The sequence below is a fragment of the Periplaneta americana genome, chromosome 3, assembly GCF_040183065.1.
Source record: "Periplaneta americana isolate PAMFEO1 chromosome 3, P.americana_PAMFEO1_priV1, whole genome shotgun sequence".
NCBI lineage: Eukaryota > Metazoa > Arthropoda > Insecta > Blattodea > Blattidae > Periplaneta > Periplaneta americana.
The window spans coordinates 98,510,316-98,533,303 of record NC_091119.1 but is presented as its reverse complement, the minus strand read 5'-3'; the positions used below and the strand labels follow the sequence as shown (position 1 = coordinate 98,533,303).

The following is a 22,988-nucleotide window of genomic DNA, read 5'->3' as shown; positions in this document are numbered from 1 at the left end:
CCTTCCACTGAAGGTAACCCCAAGAACCCATATAGGCCTACTCTCAATTAATTTTGTACAGAATAACAACACTAGTAATACAAACATGCAAGCTTAAATTTAATTTACACATTTTCCGAACAAGAGCATTAAACGAGACGAAAAGAAGTATTCTGGTTGAAAATTCGAGTTAGTTCTTGTTGTACGAGTATGCCTTACATACCGTACCTAAATTTGCGTAACGAAACTTTAAAGCCCGGGGAGGGGGGGGGGGCACCTTCGATTCTGTGTTGCCCGACAGCGCAGCCAGAAGCATTTAATAGACTCGTAAGCTAACATTTCGTTCCCTGCCTATTCTGATGGCGGGCACAGTAACTGACCTGAGATCTTCGACCACTGGCAACCGTAATTTGTACTTGTCAAATCTAATACTAGAATTCCTTGGAAACTGGAATAGAATCTTGCCTTCTCTGAATATTCGCTCATTTCACATTAATACACGTTAGTAATCAACATTATTCCTTCCTTTCTTCCGACAAAATGACAATCTTCTCTTTAAACTCGCGAAATGTTCACAAAGTATTTTTATCATTGCACAGAACTTGGAAACTTTTCTTTTCCATATCAGAACAGATCGTGAAGAGTGTCACCGCCAACATATGCTCCAGATGTAAAAAAACAGTAACTAGAGAAATTTCTAGAGCTTATGAAATAGGCTATAACCATTTAGGTCTATTAAAAAGCTAACGCTTCATTTATGTTTCCCATTTCAAATGCGCAATGAATACAGCATACCCACTTTCACACAATTTTATCCAAATTACAAATATGGTGTTAAAACGTGTAACATGTGATACAAGACAAATTTACAGTTTCACTTTTCTACTATATATTTCCCAATGCGCAATAAATATGCTTTTCATATAATTTTATCATGACTGTAAGTGTAAAATATTGTAAACGCAAAATATTATACCCTACACACGTTTCCTACAACACACCAACATGAAAAATTTTACATTAATTTTCCTGTCTCTGAATATACACGTTAAATATACTTTAAATCTTATCCTATATTAAAAAACCAAGGTCTAAAATTCCTACCACAGCTAAATACGGCCACTTAAACTGACTGATGTGGGTAATGCTAATCTCTTTATGTGATTCCACAAGGAAAATACCCCATTACTTTGTAATACATTTATACAAGTTCAATCGCAGCATATCGTGCGATTATGTTACATTTGGGTGATTCGAAGTTCATAAACGATTGTAAAAGGAGTATTTTGAAAATATAAATTTTTTTTGTGGATGGGTGTAAGACATTCGATCTTGTTCACTACCACGTCGGTGAGATTAGAGCCGCCATTTTGACATTCGTACCGGAAAAGTGAATTCCTTCTAGGAGCCTGATGCCGATAATTTGAAGTAACTACGCCGATGTATATTACCTATACGAATACAGCGTACTTCATCACATACATTATAAGAAACAAAAATATTCTTGATTAAAAATAACCTGTCGTACTCTTCAATTAATGGAACCGCTACCTCGTGTCTATCATTTTATCTATGCCCACACCCTAAAGAAAGTAATGACTGGCCCAAAAGCCGTATTTAATACATTTACACCGCACATAGCAGCGAAAACATTATCAACCTTATACGTAAAATACATACAACACAATTATCCCAGTGTTAAACTATGGTTCTGCCGGTGTCTTGTCACTCCAGCCTCTGTACTTCATTAACTTCCAACATGCTGGTTGTACTACTTATTAAAATACTTACTTCAAAGCCTTCGGATTTAGCCCATACATTCCCATCGTGTCCTGCAATTGCTGCTTTTGTTACACACCGAGAGGCTAGCAACTGCTTATCAACGTAATCCTGCCAGCTCATGATGCACACAAAATTAATAAAGCCGTCAAGACACACAAAGTACCACACACCAACTTTGTCCGATCACTACCGTTAATGAAAGAACTAGTGCGCACTCTTGCTGTTCAGTTTCTATATCCCTCCGCTAGGTGAGTCATCTGAGTCTCGAACTTACACGTCACTAACAGATTGACATATATTTAACCGTATATGGTTCTGATTTGTGGTACATATCTCTAAATTCATCGTATTTAAAAACTACACTTGCATTTATAAATAACATGTAGCACTAGTTTTACTGGCAAAATAACTTCCGGTTCATGTACATGTACTTTCTTACCGCTAGATGTCAGGCTATTCCAAGGCATAATCATAGCGCTCTAGTGCAAAGCATTCGTGGATTTTATTCATACTTCTAGATTTTTTTTTTCTTTCTTATTTCTTTCACTTATTTTTAAAAATCTCTTCCAATCAACCCACTTAGTTTTATCACCAATTTTCTACTTTTATCATACTAACCTCTTTCATGGTCTTAACCTCATAGGAAATCCTATGGTCTCAAATATCAAACAATTTCTGAATCATCGTATATTTTATTGACAAGATCGACTGTAAAATATTTAATACAAATTTGAGGTTTAACATGATTCTTCATGTTGTTCAAGCGTAATAAAATGCATAAGGGTAGTGATCATAATAAATTGTACATTCATCTAAAAGAAACGTATTTAAAATTGTAAAATAAAATATATTAAAATAAATTGTAATAAAAAAACCCAAGTTCATCTTCTACACTTATGCAATTTATCCATCAGTTCATGACTACAATGGATCTTATAGAATCAGTACAAGGGACAAGGAATTTTAGGGTTATAATATACATATCATGACAAGAAAAACCACTGTTTGCTGGACTTCAATTAGGAAATTTTGATCTTTATTTCCAAAAATTTCTTCCCCACTGGTGGACTGGCCAAAATATGCCTGTAAATACAGAAAAGCATTTTTAACATAACTAACCCACATCATTACAAAAAAAACCCTGTAACATGCCCCTCAGTTCACTAAAAGCAATCCAAGATCAAACAGGGTTTCATTCTTAGATACATTTCAAAAACAAAAGATAAATGAGCTTTCTGAGTTTTTATTAATATGCTAAATAAGGTCGTACAAAATCGGTACTCTTCCAATCTAATCTGAATTATATCTCGTCTCCTGCACCTTTTCTGGTTAAAATAACCTTTCCAAAACCCAACCAAACATTTGCCTAGACAACAAAACACTTGAATATGCAAACATGATACAAAGCTGTTGCTTGCAAATCTAAAGTGATAGAGAGATTCTCTTCTCAATTTAGCCACAACCCGAATCGTGAACTGCCCTGTTGTCCTTTGAGAATGCCAGTCCCTCAAGGCAAAGTTTACTGCAACACACTGCACAATATACGTTGGAAGAAAGGACGTTCTACTATCTATCCAGAAAAGCACGAGATGTGCGAGATAGGGAAAGAGAAACTGTAGAAGCTTTGTTATGTCCACAGACACCTGCATCCAGGCAGACTGCCCTATGGGATAATTAGCTAACATCCTGAACTCCTGCTGCTCAGGTGGATACGGATCCACAACAAATATTTAAGATTAAATTAACCCTTCACTTACATAAATTCATATATATCTAAAACTTATAATACAATGGAATCAAAATGAAAATTCAAACTAACCAACTTACAAATTAACGACACCTGTTTAGTTTTTTTTTTTAAAACACGACACGGCCAATACCAAGATATCGGTCCTGTAATAGACCGAGCACAAATCAAGACAGGAACCTGTCAAAACAGGTTGCCGTCATAAACAAGAGGTTAGACTCCAACCTCTTCACCTCAATTGGAGTCTTCTAGAGTGGAATCCACAGTGGCACTATCTCTGAGGATTCCGAAAATCAAGTGCTCATTGCATGCCCAAGCATGGAATGAGAATCGCAAGTCACAAACGTGGCAGTCCAGAAAACCTGAGGTGTGGCCAGAACCTCGATACTCACACCAGCAGAACGCGAGGCAACACAGAACAGCACTAGACTTAGATTAAGTCTGCTACATTCATCGGCATCTCGTCGATGTGGGTATTGTAGAACTGTTCAATGTCCTTCAGGGTACGTTTGTCCTCTTCAGTGACAAAATTTATAGCAACACCTTTCCTGCCAAAACGTCCACCACGTCCAATTCTGCAACAACAGTATATGCAATTTAATACCACAAAATGGAACTGCCTCACATGCTGTGGTGTTCTGCTATCTTTTAACATACCTATGAATGTAATTTTCACGGTTTGATGGTAAATCATAGTTGATAACTAAGGACACCTGTTGTACATCAATACCACGGGCCAGAAGATCAGTGGTTATTAGAACTCTGCTAGATCCTGTCCGGAATTGCCGCATAATAATATCTCTCTCACGTTGTTCCATATCTCCATGCTGAAAGAAACCAGACCCAAGGAAAAATAAGATATTAGTTCTGACTAAAAGGAAAATTTCAAGGTGATGGAAATTAACAATTTACACCTGAATTTTCCTTTTACATATTTCTACAAAACACACCATTCATAAGATTACGAAGAGATGATGTTTTCAGTAGGAGACGGAGTTTTACAGTAGGTACTACAGGTTAAAAATAACACTATTTGAATTATTCTATCATAAGAGTTTTTGAGGCCTCACAGAGAGAATCAACATGATTCACTTTTTAAACCCCTTATTTTCAAATGTAATTATCATCCTGTTTATGCTTTAAGTGTATTCTGGAAGTATGCAAGGACAATGAAAACTATTTGATGGAGAATTTTTTCGAATTAATAAAATTATGAATTTTAGCTAATTAGCCCTATATTATTAGACTTAAAACTCGAAAATTACTTGCAAGTTATTTTAACAATATCTAGACAAATATCACATAATACTAAGTCCAAAACATTAATTGAAGTGAAACATTCCAACAAGTGTTACTGGTAAGAACTACGCGACTTTCTAAGAGTTAAGCAATTTTTTAATGGATATTTTAACTTTTCTTGGCATTTGCAAAAGTCAGAGAAAACTATGTCACTCAACTTCTAGGGGTATGAAGGGAGAAACGTAAACCTTACTGAAGTATTGAATTGAATTCATACAATCACTCATAGTATAAGGATTTTTCACATGCCTAAGTTGGAAAGGGACAAATACGAAAAAGAATGAAAACACAAATTACTTGTTAACACCTCAAAGCAACATTTCAAAAACAGATATGAGGCTCTTTTGTAGTGAAGCAGTGTAGCACACTGTATAAGACATGATTCCACATGACATCTTCGACTGCAAATACATACGACAGTAAAATTAAAAGACAATTCTAACGGATAGCTTAGGATGCCATTTGGTCTCAATACTGCAATCATGTATTAGTGACCACTTACCTTAAGTGGTCATAACGGAATATCTGCAGAGAACAATTCAAATACACGACAGTGTTGGTGATTGATATTACCTCAGTCTGTGAATATAGTATGTGACTAAATTCTAGCTTTTCTACAAAGATATTCATATTAAGACGCTAGACACTAAAATACATAAAAACAATGACATCGATTTTCGCTGCAGGTAAGGAAGGATTACTGTAAGAAGGGTTGTCTGTTGATTTACAACGTAACTGCAATAGATCACTTTGCAGCTCTTTTTCAGTGTTTCTTATTCGTTACAGTTACTCTGTACAAGCAGAGTCATATCCATAAATTCTGCATCAAGACTCAGAATTCAGGACTATAATTTACTACATATTGTGGTGCCAGAGAAAGATGTAACTTCTGACATTTCTAATAAAGCACATGGAATCTAGTCGAAGCACAAGGTTGCCAACTAAACAGCATTCCCTCTTCCCTCCCCTGATGGCAGTCAGCTAGAGGGTGGGCAGGTGGAAGGGAAGGCAGATAAGCATAGAAGGAACCCTAGGGAATATATCTATGTGACAATGTCGTGTCCACTTCATGTATGATGCCTGAAAGGCGAGTGATGTATCCAGTCCCCATTTGTTGAGAGATTTTGGGAGTGGATAGGAATTCAGAAATATACAAGTTACACAGCTGTCAAAAATTGCTTCTTTCCTAGTGATCACTGTAAGAGATTTTGCTTTACAAGGAATATAGCATTTACTTTCATTCATGCAGCTGACACCACTTTAGACGAAATAATAATTTGCGTAATTTCAATTAGTGACGAATGCAGATTTTCAGTTGCTCTTAACTGAAGCTGCACTCACTCTCTCTCTCTCTCTCTCTCAACACAAGCATTAAACTCACTACAAAACAGAATTATTTTATTTTAAGCAGAACAAAGTCTGTTTTTTTCAAACATCTGCCACTTCTTTTTCTTTCCCCACAAAATTGTTTTAATTTCTACAAAATATGTACGCTATTTGCTAGTTTGTGTTCTTTTAAATACTTTTTGTGGGAAAGGAGGAAGAAAACATATTCTTTTTAGAACAATCTGATCAATATCATTTGATAAGAAAAATCAGTCAACATCAGATATTTTAACACCTACCTACCAAATTCATGCTAACTTCTGAGAATGAGAATCAATTTAATATGCAAGTTCATGATGGCTTCTTATAGCTACTATAAATAATTTCCCCAATTTCATTTTCATATTACTCCCAAGGTATGAGACTTAAGAGTAATGAAACAAAAAGTGAACAAAAGAAAACCTCGCCAAATTTTGTTTAAATATCAGCGAGAGTAGCCAAAGTACTTTGATTAGCCAGCATATGCAACAATTACAGATGGTGGCTTCTTCACTACGAAAACAGTAAAAAGACAGAACTATCTGGATATGCTGACACAATGGTTGATACCACAGGTCTTGGAAGATAAGCCAGATTTCATCTTTCAACAAGATAACGCTTCTGCACACTTTCATCATGATGTGCACGACTATCTCAATCAGCAACTCCAACAATGTTGGATTAGACGTGCTATTGACGATGATAAAGCTCTCACCTGGTGGCCTCCGAGGTCGCCAGATCTGACTCGAGATTTTTCATGGGGTTACATTAAAGATCAGGTTTAGTGCCACTCTTCGCACCCAATTTTATGTCTGAGGAACGGGATCACAGCGACTACAGCTACAATTGACAGAGACATGCTCCATGACAACCTGATGAGTTTTCCTTTTGATTACTTTTTGTTTCATTACTCTAAGTCTCATACCTTGGGAGTAATATGAAAATTAAATTTGGGAAATCATTTATAGTACAGCAGTAACAATTTACATGTCAATGATATACTGTAATCCCATTATCTGAAAATATATTTTTATCTGCACATAACATTAAATTTGAAACATATCAATAAATGTGTACAATGCAAACCAACTCGATTTTGAAAAAACATTTTCTTATATACAATGGCAAAGCCTCAACTTGGTGTTGTTTGTCCTGACTAGTGTGGCTTATAAATGTCGCTAGCATTAGCACTGAGCCTCCGTGGCAGTTTTTGAAAATAACTTTAAATCACTTTTCTATGAGTATACATAGTTAAAAATTAAACTATATTACAGGAAATTCTATTTAAAGAAAACTAGTATGAAATGTTTTGGGGACATTTTTTTTTGCTAATGCCATGCAATTGGCTAGTAGGCATTTGCCACCTTCCACATTTCTTCCTTTAGCAATTATAATGATGAATCCTAATTCTGAAATTCGGGCACCCATTAGGTCGGATTCTGTTCACTCTATGATAGGGTGACAGGATGAAGATCGCGATAAATACGAAAGAAATGAGCCTGGGGTCCAGGGTCCAAAGTTACCTAGCATTTGCTCTTAATTGATTCAAGGAAAATCCCAGAAGAAACCTACACCAGTCAACTTGTCTCAACCAGAATTCGATCCCAGGCTCGCCAGTTTCACAGTTGGACATGCTGACCACCACTCCCCCCCCCCCCCAAAAAAAAGTGGATTTTGTCACTAAATAAACAAGTATTTCTACAAGACACTGAACAAAATTTTATCTAACAGACACTTTTCTTTTTATATTTTTTAAACATATTAAAGTGGCTGACCATAGTCCTGATAGTGGGCAATACCATGCTTAATTAGTATGCTTTCAAGACTCTGAGAACAGAACTGCTATTTTTGTTGTATTAAAGCTAGAAGCAAATACCTTTCAATTCGTATATAAGCTTTTAATGTGTTTAGTGCACAGCATTTCACTGTACAATACAGCTCTCACTCTAATCTAGAATTAAAAATATCAGCTTTTGTCAACATTGATGTTATACTATGTAATAATATCGTACACTACGAAGAATTGTTAAAATAGATGCATTCAGTATTTAAAATACATGTCAAAGTGCTTTTCAAAGAATTCGAGTCTTCAATCTTCTGAATGTCTTACAACAGTGCCAGAAAGAAGAGTTGATATGCACAACCCTCAATTCAACTCTCAACATCTTGATGAAAGCTCAGCAAATAGTGATAACAGTAATACTTAGAACAGTAAATGACACCATGTCAATCGCCAAATTTATTACATTTTACATTTATAATGTACAAAGGCTGTTCAATACAGATTGGCACTAATGCTGTGAACAACTTATTGTAAGGATTGCAAATTCATAATTTTGTTCCCTCTAACTTATTTACTTGCGAGTCAGAAGAAGTGGAACACAGACATATCCTGCAAACAACAGTGTTGGATATCCTGTCCATTGCCTTTTGCGTACGGTCAGTCACTGGAAAATAATGCGGAATCTGTTAGTAGTACCAATGACCATGTTCTGTTCCACTATCTGTCAATCATTATCAATACACTCACCATCCAACGCATGCAATTGTCCCACCTTCATTGCCACTTTTGCCAGACATGCTGGAAGCTTTTCTTTGATAAACACTTCAAAATCACCTCTAATCACTTGAATCTGTCAAAATGACATCCCTTGAAGTTTTTTTTTGGCTGTTGAGTAAAAAAAATCACAATGGGGGGAGGGGGGAATCAGGACTAAGCAGAAGCGGTACCTCCTGCTAAAAAATTCTGTTGCTGCATGAGCAATGAGAGTCCTCACATTATTGTGATGGAAGCTTCCACTTCACAGTAAGTTCTTGCCTTTTCTTTGCAATGTGATCCTTCATTAACTGGCTCAGGACCATTTTGTAGTATGCTGTGGTGACTGCAGTACCCCTTGAAGCTGTGTATGAGTAAGCACTGTATCTTGCAGTCTAATAAGGTGATGACTAAGGTGCAGATTCTTATGTATAAGTAAATATAATTTTTATGTACAAACATAGGTGCTCCAGAAATAGTTCAAAATTCTGGACTTACCTTCCAGACTGTTTAAACCAAATTTATTGCACATAAAAACATATATTTTCCAATTTTTTTATCTTTAAATAGCATTTGAAAATATTTTATCATATGCACACAATTTACCATAATGCATTTTTTTTCTAATACCATGCCACAAATTTATTTATTTTTATATATTTTTCAAAATATTATGTCAATTTGAAATAAAAAGATTAAGACCCCTGCGTGTATCCTTCAATGTAAAGATTTTAAATTAACGGTGCTACTAAATAATTTACTAACAAAGTGTGAATGTATATACAGATACATAGATGAGAGAATATATGTGCACATATACAAAAAAAGCAGCCGAAGGTCTTTCAATAAGCTGTCCAAAAATGATACACCACATGTGGTTCATGCTCTATATAGAATAAGCGAAAATATCTGAATCCTATTTTCCAACATAGGTTAATATCAGATGGAGAAAAAAGTGTTCGTAAAATGCTTTCTAGAACTGATCTCTTTAAAGAGGAAAATCCAGAAGTTCCTCTTTCCCCTCTACCTGTAGTAACACGCTGTGTTACGTGACTATTGCCCTAAGATACTATGCCAAGCATTTGTGAAGTTTTGCGTCTGTTGTAATAAACTGGACAGAAATTCAATATTTACTGAAAGTCGATTGTTTAAAAAATGACTGGAGTTCATATCCTAAAAACTAGGCTTTTTGTGACACAAGAAAAGAACTATATTAGTTTCCACCTTATGAAGTGACTAAACAGAAAGTGACATTATGTTGCTGTCAGTAGAGACTCATTTACACATACAGGGTGTATCAGAAATACAGCTATATGTTTGATTGCATTGTGTGATGACAGTATTATTGTTACAGGAAATACATTACTGTTGGAAAGGAAATAATACCGTACCATAACAATGCTGAGCTCTAGTCATTAGTCAAGATGGCACTGAGCATGCAACAGTAAATTACATTTGCAGTGTGAGCAATAACGTACAGTAATGATCGTGAGGCTGCAAGACTGATGTGAAGTGATTTTAACGTAGCATTGCAGCCGTCAAATGTGGGTAAATGGAGGAAATAACTATTGACAATGGGAAGAATCCAGAAAACCTCCTGGAAGGCCTCGTAGTAACATGGATGCAGCAACAACGGGAAGAATTCTGGAAACGTTCGACATTAGCCCATAAAAAACAACCTGCCAAGCTGCACGTGAGCTTGGTATCAGTCATGCCACTGCATTTCGTGCTTTGAACCATAAGACGTACTATTCCTTCAAACCGATTCGTGTCCAACTTAACGAGGATGACCCTGATAGGGGGATCGAATTGTGTGAATTTGTTGTAAGGGAATGTGCAAACGACGAACATTGGTTAATAAAACAGTACTTTTCTGATGAATCTGTTTTCCATGTTAATCGACACAACCATCATTATTATGCTAGAGAGAATCCTCAAGTTATTGAAGAGACACATTTAAGATGTGGAAAAGACACAGTTTGAGCTATGACTGGATGGAAAGGATTATTAGGAATGCAAATCTTGGATGAGACTGTTAATGCTGTGATATCCTTAATGAAATTATGGTGCCAATAATGCAACATGCTGGACATGAACATGCTTACTTCAGCATGACGGTGTGCTCCCTCACTATGCTATTGTGGCAATGGAAATTTTGAATTGTAATTTGCGAAACAGAGGGTGGGAAGAAGAGGACCAACAGAATGGCTAGCCTGTTCCCCTGATCTGACAGCATGTGACTAGTGGTTGTGGGGTTATTTGAAGGAGAAGGTTCATGCCCGGAAACTGCAATATGTCGACATGCTGAAAATAGCAAGTGAGGAAGAAATTCATGCTATTCCATAAATCATAAATCATGTACCATAAATCAATGAATGACTTCCCGAAGCATTGCCAATTATGTTTGGATGTGAATGGTGAACAGTTTGAGGCAATAAATTTACTTGCTTAATTTGAAAATTGCTTTTTCAACAGTAATGTCATATTTCCCGTAACAATGTCATCACACGATGCAATCAAACGTATAACTATATTTCTGATACACTCTACATAATTTCTTTTCCCTGTCTCAAATATTCTGTTTCCTTTCATATTGTGTAATCAGGAGATTCCATGTTTTTTTTTTTAATCACAGTGTTATTAACAATTTGACACAATAAAAGCTAGCAATGATATAGTATAAAACAGCAACTACATATAACACATGTGGCCTGGAGCTGTAAGTTTAGCAACATTGTCCCACTGCACAAGAAAATATTGCACCACGCTCACTTGGTACTGTATTGCCAGTTTGTTACTAACAGACGAACTTTTGCATTATAAACTAGCTCCAATGAAAAGTTACTTGTGCAATCTAACAGTGAGACGTAAGACAGTGAATAACAGCTTCAGCGTTAATTGTTGTCTTCTCCTCCTTTCAATTCACTTATCTCCAGATTATCTTGAAGAGACTTGTGCCATATAAAAGTGACGATGGCACATGGCTGACTCACGAAAAGCTCTCTTCACTTCTTCATGAGTCTCCAAAGCATTTTTGTTGAGGCAACACAGAATTTAATTACATTACGCTGCTCACAATCAGGCATAATGGTGATTTAGGGGCAAAAGCACACATCAATTTCAATGCACTGTTACAGCTCACAACTGATGGGCTGGCAAACGAAATCTCTTGTTTTTACAGGATCACATAGTTGCACCATTCACCAAAGGAATGGACCACGCAGTTTAGTGCCAGTCTTTATTGAATAACCCTCACATGTTTGAGTGTAAGTCTCATGATTACTGCAGGCTACAGCAGAAACTGGTACTTAAAGAATTGAGTCAAAGTTAAATATTCTCACATGTGACTCAAATATGTCACTACAATCTCTATGAGAGACTATGAATGGCTTATATAGTAATAAGTGTTAATATAGTACAATAAAACTTCATTTATATATTTTTATGGGAATCTGATAAAAAAAACCGCTTAAGTGGAAAAAACATATAACAGAAATAATCTCTGAAATAGCATTTGAATAACATATGAGAAGAATGAGTTAATTTAGTAAAATTTACACAAAAGAAATTTAGAACTTCATATTTAACACATCTTATGAGTCTATAATACAATACTCAAATTTATAACACATATTCTTGAAAAAAGTAAGATTTTTAGGAAAATGCTTAGAGCCAAAGCTGGCTGATACATTACATATGAAACTCCAATCCACAAAATTTTACGAAATTTATTTACCTTGTTCTTACAATGTGATATTCATTCAATAATCAACAAATGATTAAATAATATAATAATAAAAAAAGCTATTTTGGACTACTTGCTCCTAAGAAATAGATATACCCTCAAAATTATAATATTGTCGGACCATTGGATCTATGTCCCTGTAAGATATGTGGACTGAATCCTAATTCCTACTCAGCCTCGGTAATTAATTTCTCTCCCTGCATTCCTAACTCTCTCTTTTCTCTCTCTCTCTCTCTCTCCCTTTCTCTCCCCCACTACTCACAATTTTGAGTCTTCTTGCAGGACATTTATTTGCACTTGCAGTCCAGTGTTGTCAAGTCAACATGAAACTGTAGCAAGGAGTGGCGAAATAAATATTATTAAGCAAGTACGTAGTAGCATTTTGCAATGAAGAGAAACAAACAGGTCAATATCCGTTTCCTATAAATTAGGCAACGAAAATAGCAGCTGCGATCACTGGTGAGGCTTATTTTATTTCAATTGATTACATATTAAAATTACTTATTTAACTAATACTGATACAATACATTTTATGTAATTTATATAGGCAGGTCAGAGCGCCTAATAAAGAAAACCAGGAGAGAGGAAGTCTGTGCAAGAGATGAAAAGCTAGAATCACCAGGGAAGAACAGACTAAGTGAACCTTTAATTCTTGTAGATGATATGAACCGATGTATTTTTTAAGAAAGATACAAGAATTTTATACCGTGCAGAAAGAAGTTCCGACATTGAAGAAATTACTGAAGGTTGCAAGAGAAGCAATAATTTCCAAGGTTGGAGAGAAACACTACGGAAAGTGGGATTTAGGTTTAAAAATTGTAGAAATATAAGATTTATTTTGATTGAAAGAAATGATATTGTAGCATGGAGGACCAGTTATTTATGACACCGTTTGACGGAAGTTTGGCAACATCTCTATTCGGCAAGGTTCGTGGCCTGCTGTTTGACGTGGTGGGAGGAAAGTGGGTGGAATGGAGTGAGTACAAGCGTTACCTTTTTCAAGAACGACGACAGCGCTGAAGGGGCACAGATCCGATGGTCTGACAATAACTGTTCAATAATTAATTACATCATGATAAGCTAAGCAATGTTTCACTATTTCTGCAGCAGTAACAGCATCGTTAAAGGACACAAAATTATTGAAGTTAAGCATGGGAATCCTCGAATTTCCACGAATTTTAAAGTGAACTGCACCTTAAACAATGGACATATACATATTATTGTATTTTCGCGTTCTTACATTTTCACGACAAACCTAATTTCCAGCAAATTTGATTTAAAATGTATAAATGATCTGTCGTATATCCTGGTTTAAAATGCGATCGGGAATGTGTAAAAACGAATAAATGAAAAAATTATATCTGGAACAAATTGACATAGTAAGAACAGGAATTTAGCTGGGACCTCAGAAAAAAAAAAGTGAAATATATAAAGAAGTTTAAAGGACTGTATTTATTTTTAAATGTTACATTGTATTCTCCTTGTGTGCTACCACAAATTCTGCTCAGACTAGATAAAAGATTTCGTAGTTCAATATGAAATACTTCTGAATTGATATTATAACCAACCGAATGCATGTGTATGGCAGGACAATAACTTTCATGCTAACAAGCCTTCAGATTCTTGCATTTTATGCAAGTTTTATTGGCATAGCATTACGAAAGTCATGGACAAGTTTTAACATTTAACCAACTTACTTACCTGAGTATACTTGGAAATTCCACATAAAATCATCAGTGACATACATTCAGGTCATAAAAACCAACCACTGCTTGGTTAAGAATTCTGTAAAGTTCACTTATTAATGTTGTTATATTATTTCTTTATGTTCTTTACATCAGTGCCACAAAATGGATTTAATAGTTTTGTGACATTCAATGTTTCACTTTTCCATTAGAAACACGTTCAACACTCCTTCCCACCCCACCGATCTGCTTTCTTTATAAATTCTTGTGTTGACTGGACATTTGTAGACAGACCAAGCAGAGAGGACTGCAAGTATGCACTGCCATAACCATTCTTGACATCACTTGTAGTCAATAAGAAACCAAATAAATTTAAACTTTAATAGTGTCCGCACTAAAAAAAAACTTGATGAAACCAAACACTTAACTCTAATTCCTTTGCCATTCTCCAGTACAACTTATAATCGGAATAAACGGAAGGGGATCACGTCATGTGATACAGTGCATTAAGCAAATTTTTATTGCATACAATGAAGTCATCTGCTTAGAATTTGCCCAACAAAATGGAATTATTCTTCTACACTCGTAAATACAGTACTTGATAAGGAAGAGAGCTTACATTTAAGTTTCCTTCCACAGCCCAACTCTTCTCCTTGAAGACAGCAGCCAATGTAGATTGTACTTTGATGTCAGAAATACACAAGAGCATTCCACATTCACACTGTCCCAAAACGTGTCCTCAGACTCAGACGCAATTTATGCACTGGGTTGTCAAGGGACCGGCCGGCCAGGAATAGAGAGTGCAGCTGCTACAATGGCGTTCATTCTTAAACACGTAATTCACTCTGAAGTAGACAATCCACATTTCTTCCAAATCCAGTTATTAGCTTCTGTGACTGTAATGCCTCTTCCTGACAAGGATTTCCATCCAAGACTCATATTCACAGTGCCGAAGCGAATCCCAGAACTTCTTAACTAGACTTATTTAACTTCAGAAGGAAGAGAAAGGTTAAGGCTCTCGCATGATGACTATAATTTATATAGCTGCCTCATTGTATTTACTTATGGAAAACGACAAGGACCACTATCACTCAAACCTCTTCAAACTCCTTGCCTATGCAGGTATTTCAGTTTTGGTACAAATTTAAGCATCGATAGTTTCTACATGTAGAAATCTTCGTAAAATCAAGCATTGTAACGCTGCTTCCTTTGCCATTCTCTGGTGCAACTTGTGGTCGAAAAAACAAATGGCTTGCGTCATATGATATGATGCATTAGGCAAATTTTTATTGCACATAGAGATTTATATTTTGAGCCTTGAAAATTTTTGTTTTCTACCGTTTGATTTTCATAGAATATTTTGCCATACAGGTTCGTTTCTTCTACTTGCAAAGATATTTGATATTGTGTACGGAAGAAGTAAGATATCAGAAACCTGAAACACAATTCAGTCACTGGGAACCTGCTTCAAAGAAATATTTGATAATACAGGAGCCGATGTAAGACCATTCGAAACAAGAAGTAGAAGTCATGATGCATCTTGTAACCCAACAACAAATTACAGAAGTTTGTTTTCTGAAATTCTGGACAATGTAGAGCAGCAAATAAACAAAAAATTTCAGGACTAAAATAAATTAACATTTCTCACCTGGTTCGACAGAACAAAATGTCGCACATTAAAAAATATCTGAAAATTAGAAATTTCAAAATTTTATGAAAACGTATGGTCAAGATTTAAACGAAGTTCGACTGAAAAATTAATTAATAATATCCTACATCTCCTCACGTCCACAAACATTGGAAAAACCATGATTGATATTCATCTCAATGGCCATAACCATTACTGCAGAGAGATAGTTTTTCATTTTGAAAAGAACAAAAAAAAAAAACTACGCGAAAAATCGAACAGGAGATATACCATGCAATTATTAAATCTCGAACTGATATTCACTGAACCTCAACTTTTGACATGAAAGAGAGAAGACCAATTTCTTTGTTACACTTACGCGACATTCTGCATCAGCAGAACAGCACAGGATTTCACATTCGAATAAGTCAATTAACTTTAACTAATTCTATAGAATTTAACGATTTATGGTTAAGCTGTATACAGCATCCTGCTTGTTAGGATTTAAAGGTTGAGGTTTGTATATTTTCGCGAATACGACACTTATGCAAATTATGAGCTGTACAATTTCCATGCCTATACATTGTTGTAAATATCACAACCCTATACCCATTCTGTTATAATAATAGTAAGGTGACAATACTTTTCAATATATTTTACAAACAATAATCTAATGTTACCAAATTACTAAGCTATCTACACGTTACTGCAAATGATGGTGATTATCTTCACATTACTGACATGAATCTCACAGGAGAGAAGGGGGGAGATGATAAAGAGATGGGAGTGAGGAGGAGAAGAGAGAGGGATGTCAAGGGGTAAGCAGTTGAGACATGAGACCAGCAACAAAACGGGCATTGGGCTTTAAACAGCATTGTAAGAAAATATTACGTTAATACTGCAAGAAGAGTTAAAAATTGTTCATCAAATTAACCAATCTACTGTATACATTTAAATTGTAAACCCTATCCACAAAACATGCAGACTCAACCAGTTTCTTTTTCATTAAATTAAAAAAACATTACCATAGCGGACACAGTGAAGTCACGGTTGTGCATATTTTCAGTCAGCCAGTCCACCTTGCGGCGAGTGTTACAGAAGATCACGGCCTGAGTGATGCTCAATGTGTCATACAAGTCACATAACGTCTCCAGCTTCCAGTCCTCACGCTCCACAAACACAAAGAACTGCTTGATACCTATACAGAAGGATGTCACACATTGAGGACCTGTCTACAGAACAATCTAGTAATTTAAGAGCCAGCAAATGATCGAAACAAAATTCACATCAGGACCTGCCTACAGAACAATCTAGTAATTTAAGGGCCAGCAAATAATCGAAACAAAATTCACATGAGAACCTGTCTACAGAACAATCTAGTAATTTAAGAGCCAGCAAATGATCGAAACAAAATTCACATTTAATTCCCATCCTTAAAATGTAAGAGAAGCCAGAGAAATTCGCACCATTATCTTCCATTTCGAACTGGTGGCTCAAGGTCAAGCACTGGACTGCATTTGCCACGTGTGCTTACCCCAATCCTGGACCATTTTCCTCAACTAAAGTCAGCTGGGACAGTCGGAATTACCATTGCTTCACTTCAGTGACTCGTGCGTAGTTTGTTCTTTTGTACGTGACCTTGATCCAGCAGTTCGAAATGCACAGATAATAATTCAAATATTATACCCAACACATTAATGAATAATATAATCGAGTAAAAAATAGCATACTTTGGTTATCTTTCACATCTGCAGAGTCAGGTATCACCAGGTCCCAGATTTAAATGCATTATTAACAAATAAATTACCAACTATATTTGGGTAGGCATGCTGTACATTCCCAGAAAAAAAAAATGCTCAAACTCTTCAAACTCTTTACAGGACACAACTCTCACCATAATGATTTAACAATGGTTTTCAACCCAGTATTATCTGAATAGGTATTACAGGAAGGTACTTTACAACTACTGCAAAAAGCACGAAATTAATCTAAAACTAAAATCAAAGTAATGCCTAAGAGTAATCATTAAACAAACACAATACTGTACATGGTGAAGAATCTATAAAACGGAGAAAAATTTTCTCTGGCACTGGGACTCGAACCCAGGTTTCTAGCTTTACATGCTGGTGCTTTATCCATTAAGCACACCGGATTCCAGTTCCGATGCTGAATTGAATCCCTCTCATTTTCAAGTTCTACCTACTGTGTTCCCCTTTGTTGGCCTACCCTCATGTACTGTGTCATAGTATGTGTGACAGTAGACAAAATGTCCAACCACAAATACAGATGTGCACTTATTACGAGTGACTAAATGGTCGAGGTCCAACGGAACATAGTGCTGTCTTGAATCACAAAGTTATTACTTCCGCTTTATCATATTATTATGATGTACCGAAGTACATACGGAGTTTCAGTGCAATAAATCTGCATTTACATATGGTGAAGAATCGGTAGAACAGAGAAAAATTCTCTCCGGCACCGGGATTTGAACCTGGGTTTCCAGCTTTATGTGCTGGCACTTTATCCACTAAGCCACACCGGATTCAAGTTCTGATACCAGATTAAATTCCTCTCATTTTTAAGTTCTACCTACTGTGTTCCCCTTTGTTGGTCTACCCTCGTGTCTGTGTCATAGCATGTGTGACAGTAGACACAATGTCCAACCACAAGTACAGAGGTGTACTCATTACAAGTGGCCTGGGTTCGAGTCCTGGTGCCAGAGAAAATTTTTCTCCGTTCTTCACCATATGCAAACACAGAATTACTGCACTGAAACTCCATTATGTACTTCAGTACATCATAGTAGTACAATACTGTATGACAACCCCAATTAATGACGATTCATCACAAGCATTCCGATAGGTTGTGCTACCATGCTTTCTCACGAACTACAAAATTCAAGAGTTTTTAATTAATTACGCAGGTTAATGTCGTTTAACATTATTCTACTTTACTGCACGATTTATAAATTTCATCTACTCTTAAGAATAAGTCAATTTTCGTCGCATCTTTTCAAATGGAGTTGGCAGTCGGCCGTGGTTTGAGTACAGACGTATCTTGCATCTCCTTGTCTAGTCTGTTTACACGGAAATAAGTTAAATTGAATATCAATATGACAGGAGGATCTTCTAATACGACGTGCAAATGATGTCAAAGTTGTAAGTGGAGTAAAATGTTCTCAATGTGAAAGTTTATTTCATAATAGCTGTGCCAAACTATCAACTAATGTTAAAATTATTATAGACAAAAGCACGATTAAGTGTTGTGCAACAAGAACTTAATGACAAGGCCTTTTATGAGGCTATAAATGAAATATGAGGTGTGAATAATAATAAATTGATATTCGTTTAGTGAAATACTTGCTGAAAAGAAAGATGACTCCATTCACCTTTTGGAAGAAAGAGTGGATATTCTAATTCAGCATATGAAAACTACAACGAACCAACAGAAGATGAGAATAGGATCTCACAAAGGTAATCAAAGGACAGACCATAGTGGTAGTGTTAATGAAAATAACTCTAACGACCAATCACTCAAAAGCCCAGATTTTGACATTACTGACACTGTATGACTTGAGGCTTTCCCGGCGTTTGATGTAGAATAACTCTTCTCGGGTTCTCAGCCAGGTGAGAACCCGAGAAGAGTTATATTACTGACACTGATACACAAGTAGACAAAAGGTACCTGGTTCTTCAATATAGTGACGTGTTTAAAGAGTTGTATCATTCTGTAAATCATAATAGTAGTGATAATGTTCAAAATGGTGAATGTAGTTCACAGAATAATGAGTGGTATACAGTAACGCACAAAAATGAAGGGAAGGTATCCTGGTCCAAAGTACTTCGAAATGTTAAACGTAAAATAGTTGCTGGAATAAACTGTCAACAAAAAGACGGTAATTTGCCTCAGCTATAGTTGTCCCGAAAACTATGCCATTAAATGTGTATAGGTTACCTCCTGCTACGAAAGTAGAAGATGACGTAAATTTTTTAAAAATAAATTTCCAGAATTAGAATTGAACAGTTAACATCAAGGCATCCCAACATGTACTCATCTTTCAAAGTTAACATCTACAAAAAACATTTTGAGGTGGTACTGGACCCTAATCTACGGCCCTTCAATGCCTGTGCACATTTTTTTTTTACATTTTCATCCCAGAGTAATAGAAAACAAGTGATGTGTAATAATACAGGTCAGTCAAAAGCGAATAATAGTGGAAATGGGGAAACAAGTTACCATTTATATTCTGTTAGTGTTCTTTAGCGTTATAAATAACATTGAAGTTCTCACTTATGCTTTGTTATTCTTTTTTTTTAAGTAGGTTATTTTACGACGCTTTATCAACATCTAGGTTATTTAGCGTCTGAATGAGATGAAGGGGATAATGCCGGTGAAATGAGTCCGGGGTCCAACACCGAAAGTTACCCAGCATTTCTTCATATTGGGTTGAGGGAAAACCCCGGAAAAAACCTCAACCAGGTAACTTGCCCCGACCGGGAATCGAACCCGGGCCACCTGGTTTCGCGGCTAGACGTGCTAACCAGTTATCATTCTTTAGCATTATAAATAATATTTAAGTTATCACTTTATTTTGTTATCCTTTGTATTCTGTTATCGTTCTTTAGCAATATAAATAACATTCAACTTATCCTTTATATTGTTATCATTCTTCAGCAATATAATATAAATTTAATGTTAGATTTGAAACAATACAATTGCGTAATACTAGAGTTAGTTTTTTTCTTCTTATATTATTACATTATACTATCCTGGAACACAATAAAATGGAGTAATGAGGATTTGAACCTGAGAAATTGATGTCTAAATTCAGACATTCTTCCAACTGGGCCATGGGGACACAAGTAAAGAAGCATATGCGAAAAAAATTGGCCCAATCCCCTTCCAAGACATCGTGATGATTTGTGGAGCTCGTCCAGGACGCCATGGCTGAGAAATGAAAAGACTAGTCCATTCAATGCCCACTCGACTGCAAGATGTGATCAAGATGGAAGGAAGATGGACTAAATATTGAATCATCGCTTTTTGTTTTGTTTTCTGAACTTCTAATTGTTTGAATTTTCTAAGGCAGAGGACAATAAGTTTTGTTCATGTCGCAAAAGATAATTTTGTTGAGAATATAATCTTTCTTTCTTTCCATTTGCAGTCATAATGTCACAATAAATAATGATAAACTCATGGCATAATACATTCAGGAACCTGAGGTTAATACTAAAACACTCATAAAAGAGACATGAGCAATTATATTTTCTCTCTCTCTTATAAACATAAAAAGCACTGGTTGTGTATGGACACACGACCTCACAAATACCAGCCTGAAACACTACCATCACACTGTAACAGTTACACTGTGAACACTTCAATTACAACTGTAGTTATCAGGCAACTTGGTCCAACAACATGTAACATTGTCTGTCTCCAAATTGTAGTGGAAATACCCAAAGGGAGCTTAGTTTCTAGAGAGCGGCCATTTTTTATTTCGACAGCTGTACATTCTTAGCTCAGACAGGAGACTCGCTTCCCTGTTGATTCAGAGGTGTGCTCAGGCTTTGGTTAGATTCCAGCCTGGGTTTTTACAGAGGTTTTCCCGAACCATAAAGCAAACATCAGGTAATCTATGGTAAATCCTCGGATTCACCTCACCTCACCAAGAAATTGTGTAACTCTCACATATAGCAAGTGCAAAGTCCTATGTTATACTGAATGTAGCCTATGACTGTTTGTGAAAACTGCTTCATATAATTCATTTCCAGATAAAGTTTGCCTTTAAATTGCAATCCAGATTGAATTGCATGTGATTGTGCAGTATGGAAGTATGTACTGTATAAATGGTAGCTATTTTAAGCAGCAATTAGTTCATCCACAGACAATAAAAGAGGTGAATGATGTCAGTGTAATTATAAAACTTAAGAAAATAATAAGTCATAGAAATTCCTAAGTGAAAAATTGTCATCACTACCCATACCACGGCTAAGTATCAGAAATATATCACATGCATATGGTTAAATACTTATGTACAAATAGCAATACTACTTTATTGTGCATTTAAATGTGGGCTCTGGGTATCAGGCATTTTGGTATGTATTCTGTTCAACAATGTTGTTTTAATGGATCTGCAAGACAAGGGCTGTGAATGGTAAGTTTCAATAGTAAAATGTGGTTACAAGTTCTTAAAGCTCTGAGCACTTTATTGTGTGGAGTTTGTGTAAAGAGACCTTTTTCTATGCTGAAATGACTAATCTGTCAGTTATCAACCTTTTTTTTTTTTTTAAATATATTAGTCACACTTTCCTGCTACAGAACTGAAATGTTACCTTCTAGGGTCAACTCTTCCTTCTTGACCAAAATGCGAATAGGATTTCTCATAAAGCAGGAGGTGACCTCTAATACATCGGAAGGCATAGTAGCCGACAGTAAGATAACCTGCAAAATAAAATTCATTATCAATTGGAAATTAGTAGACAAATAAATGATCTACGAAATCTCCTGAATCAACTATCTACTAAAGCTCTGACAGTGCACAGAACTGACCATTGTCTCAACAAGTTACATAAAACTATAATGCATTTTTAGGTTTTCATGGTGACTAATCAGAATTAGATTCTGGATATTCCACTGCGTCCTGACATTTGACATTTTCAACATTTCAAAGCTACATACAGGTTCCATCAACAGGGCATACAAGTCTATTGTTGGCAGCTGGAGAGTTTGAGATGGAGACGAAGTGGAGTAAGGAGTTTACGTATTAGTCCCAGCTGCAGGAGAGAATACCTGTCTCTAGGTCTCGTGGTCACTACATGCCATTATTCAGCTAAACTTATAGCCGCAGTGTAAGCATGACACTAACCAACAATAACTGTCAGGATGCGATCAATTTTTCTCTGAATAATTAATGGCATGTATATTTTGATCCATTATTAGAACACAGACAGTGCTTAATGTTTCCTCCAAAAGTCAGCTGTAACGGCTGGGAGGATTGTGCTAACCACACGATATCTCCATTCTGGTTGGATGATAGTCCATCTCTGCTTCGACACGTGGACATGAAGCCAGAAGCCGGTTGGTCGGTCTTGATCCTTCATGGGATGTTGTGCCTCAGATTATTATTATTATTATTATTATTATTATTATTATCATCGTCATTATCATCATCATATTCATCCCTCTCGCACTCTGGAGCTCCCAACTCTATCTGCCCTGACGAT

The 22,988-nt window shown here is 36.0% G+C and overlaps 2 protein-coding genes across 2 annotated transcripts in view; both read right to left on the bottom strand.

Moving 5' to 3' along the window:
• chic (profilin chic) overlaps positions 1-2,019 on the bottom strand; it is a 70,857-nt gene extending 68,838 nt beyond the window's left edge. Inside the window, exon 1 of the mRNA XM_069821102.1 lies at positions 1,771-2,019. Within this exon, the coding sequence (XP_069677203.1) occupies positions 1,771-1,881 (111 nt within the window). The 5' untranslated portion in view covers positions 1,882-2,019. The remainder of the gene's footprint in view (positions 1-1,770) is intronic.
• Positions 2,020-2,765: 746 nt separating this feature from the next.
• LOC138696312 (eukaryotic initiation factor 4A-I-like) overlaps positions 2,766-22,988 on the bottom strand; it is a 56,421-nt gene continuing 36,198 nt past the window's right edge. The window contains exons 7-11 of the mRNA XM_069821101.1: positions 22,098-22,206; positions 16,791-16,963; positions 4,166-4,335; positions 3,901-4,083; positions 2,766-2,844 (exon numbers count right to left, since the gene is read on the bottom strand). Of these exons, the coding sequence (XP_069677202.1) occupies positions 3,939-4,083; positions 4,166-4,335; positions 16,791-16,963; positions 22,098-22,206 (597 nt within the window). The 3' untranslated portion in view covers positions 2,766-2,844; positions 3,901-3,938. The remainder of the gene's footprint in view (positions 2,845-3,900; positions 4,084-4,165; positions 4,336-16,790; positions 16,964-22,097; positions 22,207-22,988) is intronic.